Source organism: Podarcis liolepis (genome assembly GCF_965112155.1).
Source record: "Podarcis liolepis genome assembly, chromosome: 16".
Taxonomy (NCBI): domain Eukaryota; kingdom Metazoa; phylum Chordata; class Lepidosauria; order Squamata; family Lacertidae; genus Podarcis; species Podarcis liolepis.
The window spans coordinates 16,171,565-16,177,493 of record NC_139567.1 but is presented as its reverse complement, the minus strand read 5'-3'; the positions used below and the strand labels follow the sequence as shown (position 1 = coordinate 16,177,493).

Below are 5,929 nucleotides of genomic sequence, written 5' to 3'. Positions count from 1 at the left end.
CAATTACATGATACAGTACCCACGCTCCATTTGAATGGCAATGCCCATCAACTGGGTGGGGGGAGCTCAGATATTTTAGGTGGGGGGCGCCAAAGGGATCTCGGCCCCTAGAAGTTGGCTCCTATGCACAGAGGCAAAGAACACACACAATGACCATTTTGTGTACACTTTTAACTGTTTATTACCATACTTTTTCTCCACATTTTCAATAACGAATGAATGAATAAATAAATAAATAAAGTTCAAGCACTCAGGTTTATGCATTCTCTTCCACAGTGCCTTTCAACAGTCTACTCCCATCACAAAACACGGCACCTCCCCTGCTGCAAGCAGAAAACACTATACAGGTATTTTTTTGTGTGTGTGTGTTTTTGGAGGGGGTCTACTCTCATAGGAAGCTGCCTCTCCATCTGCAAATTTGGGGTTTCTTCCACCCCAAATAGTATCTTCAGATGAAAGCAAGCCACAAGCCTGGCTCTCTTAGCACAGCTGTTCCTTTCAACAAGTAGCAGAGTCTTTTATACGTACTGGAGAATGCACACTCGGCTGCAGTGGGGTTTCCTCCATGCCGTCCAGGTTTAGTGAGGATCCGAGGCCAAAGAGAGACCTCATCAGTTCTGGGGAAAGAGGGAAGCAAATACAAGCTGTCAGGGCTGGTGGCCCCATTGGTTTATCAAGGTATCTTCCATGCTCAGGAAGCCAACAGAAAAGGTAAAGGGACCCTTGACCATTAGGTCCAGTCGTGATTGACTCTGGGGTTGCGGCGCTCATCTCACTTTATTGGCCGAGGGAGCCGGCGTACAGCTTCATGTGGCCAGGTCATGACTAAGGTCATGTGGCCAGCATGACTAAGCCGCTTCGGGCGAACCAGAGCAGCGCATGGAAACGCCATTTACCTTCCCGCTGGAGCGGTACCTGTTTATCTACTTGCACTCCAACGTGCTTTCGAACTGCTAGGTTGTCAGGAGCAGGGACCGAGCAACAGGAGCTCACCCCGTCACAGGGATTAGAACCGCCAACCTTCTGATCAGCAAGTCCTAGGCTCTGTGGTTTAACCCACAGCACCACCCGCGTCCCAACAGAAAAGTTAGGTTTGCCAAAAGTGGAACTGCTTGCCAGATCCCTCCTCTATTTCAAGCTGTCCAGGGTCCCATCTCCTTCCCTCCTGGCCATGCTCACCCTCCTCTCCAGTTGCACACCAGCTTCCTCCTACCTGGCTTGTCCATGCTCTGACGCATCAGCCTCACCAAGTCCTCTGGCAGCTCTTGCGTTTCCGCCCGAAACTTGCGCCATCCCTCTGTGGTCAACTTCCACATGCGGGACTTGCGGTTCCCATCAAGGCACACAAAGGCGGCTGTCTTCTCAAAGCTGCTGCTGAAGCACAGGTTGTGCCGGATGGTGTTCTTCCAGCCTTCTGGAGCTGTGCGGAAGAAGGGGAAGTGCTTCCTGGCAGGGAGGGAGGTCAGCAGAGTGGCTAGAGCAGGGCAGGCAGCCCCACGGAGGCAGCAGATGAACCACCAATAGCATTGCAGCGTAACGTTCTTTTCCGTCCCCAGGGATGCTTGTACCCCATGGACTGTGTAGGGAGGGCCCCGGGGGAAAGAGGAAATTACAGACTGCTTTCTAGCACCCAGTTATGCTGCCCACAATCATAGGAGACTCCGGCCAGAACATGCAGCTTTCAACACCCAACTTGAGAGCAGCATCAAAGCCAAGCCAAGCCAGGAGAGGAAGACAAAGTCAGAAGTCCCCATTTTAGTCACTGAGCTTCATCTTCACCCATCATCTGCCTCTCCTGGCCCCCACCTGCCCACCCCACTGCTCAGGGGCCGGTACCTTATGAACTGGTAGATCTCCTGCACTGTTAGACTGCTGCTCACACTGCTGCTCAGGGCAAGGCTAATGAGGATGCAGTAATTAAGAGGTGGGCGGGGCCAGTCTCCCAGCGTCCTCTTCAGCTTCTTAGCATGGGATCGGAGGACCTTTGCTTTCCAGGGTGCCCAGGTAGACCGACGGGTGCCCCTCGTCTTCTGAGAAAGCTGGGAGGTATCCTCTTCCTTGGGGACCTGGAACCGTAAGATTGCAGGAAGGAAAAAGGGACCCCGGTAACATTTCTCCTTTATTTACAGGTCAGCAGATTGAGCCATGGCCAGAGAAAAAATGGCACCACCAGACAGGTGGCTTGCCCCACAGCTGCCCCACATGTGACAGTTACCAGCCCCATATGGGTAGCCTGGCTCTCCAAAGAAGGGTTTACCAAACTCGAGTCACCAGCTGTTTTTGGACTACAATTCCCATCATCCCTGACCACTGGTACTGCTAGCTAGGAATGATGGGAGTTGTAGTCCAAAAGCAACTGGAGACCTAAGTTTGGGAAACCCTACAGAAAGGAGGACTGGTCCTGACCACCCGTTTCCACATTCCTAGGAAACTTTTAATATTTTGCATTGTTTCCTAGCAATTTTTTTGATACCAAACTGAAAGGTGGGATTCAAACATTTTAATTTACTAACTAAAAACAGAACTGACACATAGGCTGCTGGCTCCTATTGAAATCAGGAGGGCCAGTCCAGATTAGAGACATGCAATAGCTCTTGCCAAAACAGTCCAAAAGGTACATAATCTTCTTGCCATTGAATTGCTGGCCTGGTCTCCACAGACCTCTCTAGCGGCAGGACAAGATGAAGGCTGTGGCGCCACCACTGAGGCATGCCCAGGGATGCTGCAGGCCAGATTTGGGTTCACCCACATCCATGGGTGGGGCTGTGGGTCAGACTCTGCAGGGAGAGAAAACAAAGGGCTTCAGCTGGGTTCCTGCTGCCGCATGCAATCCCACACTCCACAACAAGCCTAGGAACATCAGAAGTAGCCTAATAATAATAATAATAATAATACTTTTTATTTATACCCCGACCTTCCCAGCCAAGGCCGGGCTCAGGGCAGCTAACAAGCAATAATAAAAACAAGTTGAATGAATACAACTCAAAAACAAGATTAAAATACATTAAAATATTGAAACACTAAAATATTAAAATGCAGCCTCATCACAGGAGGAGAAAGGAAAATGAAAAAAGAAAGAGGGGGAGGGAATCAAATTGGCTCCAAACCAAAGGCCAGGCAGAACAACTCTGTCTTACAGGCCCTGCGGAAAGAAATCAGATCCTGCAGGGCCCTGGTCTCATGAGGCAGAGCATTTCACCAGGCGGAGCCAGTGTTGAAAAGGCCCTGGCTCTGGTTGAAGCTAATCTAACTTCCTTAGGGCCCAGGACCACTAGGGTGTTGCTATTTATGGACCTTGAGGCTCTCCGTGGGGCATACCGGGAGAGGCGGTCCCGTAGGTACGAGGGTCTTAGGCCATGAAGGGCTTTAAAGGTCAAAACCAGCACCTTAAATCTGACCCTGTACTCCACCGGGAGCCAGTGCAGCTGGAAAAGCACTGGGTGAATATGCTCCCATGGCAGAGACCCCGTGAGGAGCCTCGCTGCAGCATTCTGCACCCGCTGGAGTTTCTGGGTCAGCTTCAAGGGCAGCCCCGTGTAGAGCGAATTACAGTAGTCAAGCCTGGAGGTGACCGTCACAAGGATCACTGTGGCCAGGTCGGGGCTGGAAAGGTAAGGGACCAACTGCTTGATGGGGCGAAGGTGGCATAGTCCGTCTGAACACTGATCCATCTAGCTCAGCATTGCCTATAACACTGACCGGCAGCAATAACTCCCCAGGATTTAAGGCAAGAGTCTCCTTTCCCAGCCGTGTCTTGGAGAGGCCAAAGGGGACAAGGCCTGGGGTTTTCTGCCGCAAATCAAGTGCTCCACTACGGAGCTGCTCCGATGTCCCTTGCCCTTTAAGCCTCTCCCTGCCACTCACAGCTGGTGGGCATCCCAATCCGCTAGTTGCTGGAGAAGGCAATTCCCGGTGGAAGGTCGATTCCGCCCCTCCTCAACAGAAGCTCGGCGGCCCCTTGCTTACCCGGGGCGGGAGGGTGCAGGACCCATGTCAGGCTGCGCGTCGTCAGCTGTTCCGAGGGCCACATCAGGCCACGAGCGCTCGTGATGTCCGCGGGAGCTAGGGGCCAGGAGGGCACACATTAAGCGGGCCGGCTGCGCACACACGCAGACACCCGCTTCCCCACGTGTAGACGAGTTTCTTCTGCAAAGCCGCGATGGTGGCGCTGCCCGACGGGGCGGGCGCTCGCGAGAGAGCATCAAAGAGATTCTGGTACTGTATAGGGCTGGGAGAGGGCTCTTCATTTGACCCACTCACTCCCGCCCTACATCCTCGGAGCCCTGCTGCGGAGGCCCCCCAAACACTTTCAGGTGGGCCCCAGGAAACTCCCGCCGGTGTGGCAGGTGGGCGCAAGCCTGACCCGCGGCGCACTTTCTCCTTGGCCAGCGAGGCGCCTCCGGGTTGGCACCTATTCCTTTCCCACGGTGTTGGGGGGAGGCGCTCTGCACATGGCCAAAGAGGCTTCCTCCCCCCTTCCTCTCCGCCCCCAGATCACGCAAGCCTCCAGAATGCCTTCGCCCCCAGGGAAGGGAAAGGGGCACAGTGGCCAGGAAGAACTTCAGGCCGCCCTCACCTTGGGGCAGCTCGTCGCAGATAGTGCTCAAGCCCATCTCCTGCCTCATGTTCCAGTCCCAAAGGCCACTGCGCAGATGGAGGCTGGCCCAAAAAGCCGGCCTTTGCAAGCGCAACGCCATAAGAACCACACTGCAAACTCCGCGGGGCAGAAACCTTTTCGGGGCGGGGCCAGGAGGGGCGCGCTTCGCACCTTTAGAACCCGGGCCGGGAAGGAGGGAGGGCGGAGCCGCTGATCTACCCCGACACGTGACTGCGGGCTCTGCAACCGAGGCTCGCAGTGAGACCCCCAAGTCCGTCCCATGTGCTTCATGGCCTCTGCGCTCCTAACCCAGCAGTCGCAGGTCTGGCTGAGCCTCCAAGCCGCTAGCAGTGGCTGCCCAGAGGCCTCGGGGCACCTGCATTTCCCCCACTGCCTTGGTAGGAAACCCCCATTTGCAAAAACAGCAGGCTGCAACTCCCATTTACACTTGGCTATAAGCACCTTGACTCGACTCCATCGCCTGGCGTCACAAAATCAGGGCTCTCATGCCTGGAGTCTCCAGGTTTTTCCATGGACACCAAGCACCCCAAACCGAGAGCCTCACGACGCCAAGTCAGAAGGGAAGGACTGTGCATGACTAGGGATCTGGGTAATATATTCTCTGGGAATATATCTGAGCTTGTGGGTGCTTTACTCGCTGTACTGGAGTGCTGTCTCTCAATAGGTCCTGTTAAGTTCTGCAAGGACTGGAATCCTAGAGGAGGAGACACACTTTTGCTAAGTAGCGGTTGGGAGAACCACAAACATATCACAACAGGTGCATTGCAGTTAACAGCAATCACAAGTTAACTGGTTAAGGGTGTGAAGAGGGGAGGTGATCAAGCTACTATGGGCATTGATATGGCAATTGGTGGGGTGCAGCTCCCCAATTCTGAAAGCAGGTGGTGCAGAAGCAGGTCATGGGGCTTGCTGCATTGCCAAACCTGTAAAAGAATACAGCCCTCACTTTCCTTCCTAACTCCTCCCCCCTCATGGAGGTGCACTTTTGGGATAGGTTTTCTCCCTTGAAAAGCACTGCAGCCTCTCCTCGTTAATAATGATTTGTTGCACATGTGATTTGCAAAGTGCTTTATGATCTTGTGCTGTGTTTGAGTCCACCTTTCTCTCTCTTGCACATACAATCCTTCATGCCCATTGACATCCTACAGATTTGAGAAGCTGGGGGAGGGTGTGGCTTGCCACAGACTTCCCAAGTGAGCCTGTGGCAGGGGCTGCCTTTCCAAGCCAGCATCCCATCTATTGAAACAGTCAATGATTTCCCTTTCCTTCCTGATGTCTGGGAGGAGTTTCAGTTCTCTGCACTCTATTCCA

General features: G+C 53.6%; 1 protein-coding gene across 1 annotated transcript; it reads right to left on the bottom strand.

Moving 5' to 3' along the window:
- Positions 1 to 404: 404 nt before the first annotated feature.
- Positions 405 to 4,765, bottom strand: FOXR1 (forkhead box R1). Its single transcript, XM_083481257.1, has 6 exons — positions 4,577 to 4,765; positions 3,967 to 4,062; positions 2,662 to 2,777; positions 1,837 to 2,117; positions 1,214 to 1,446; positions 405 to 617 (listed from the first exon to the last, which is right to left on the bottom strand). Exons 1-6 carry the CDS (start codon positions 4,695 to 4,697, stop codon positions 499 to 501), a joined length of 966 nt encoding a protein of 321 aa, XP_083337383.1. The 5' UTR covers positions 4,698 to 4,765; the 3' UTR covers positions 405 to 498.
- Between the last annotated feature and the right edge of the window lie 1,164 nt (positions 4,766 to 5,929).

What these genes read in the sequence shown, in the direction of transcription:
- FOXR1 (XM_083481257.1), bottom strand. Translation starts at nt 4,697, where the DNA reads ATGGCGTTGCGCTTGCAAAGGCCGGCTTTTTGGGCCAGCCTCCATCTG. An exon ending in CCTGCACCCTCCCGCCCCGG is followed by an intron (nt 2,778 to 3,966) that starts GTAAGCAAGGGG and finishes CTCTCCCTGCAG; the next exon opens with AGTCTGACCCACAGCCCCAC. An exon ending in CTTGTCCTGCCGCTAGAGAG is followed by an intron (nt 2,118 to 2,661) that starts GTCTGTGGAGAC and finishes CTGTAAATAAAG; the next exon opens with GAGAAATGTTACCGGGGTCC.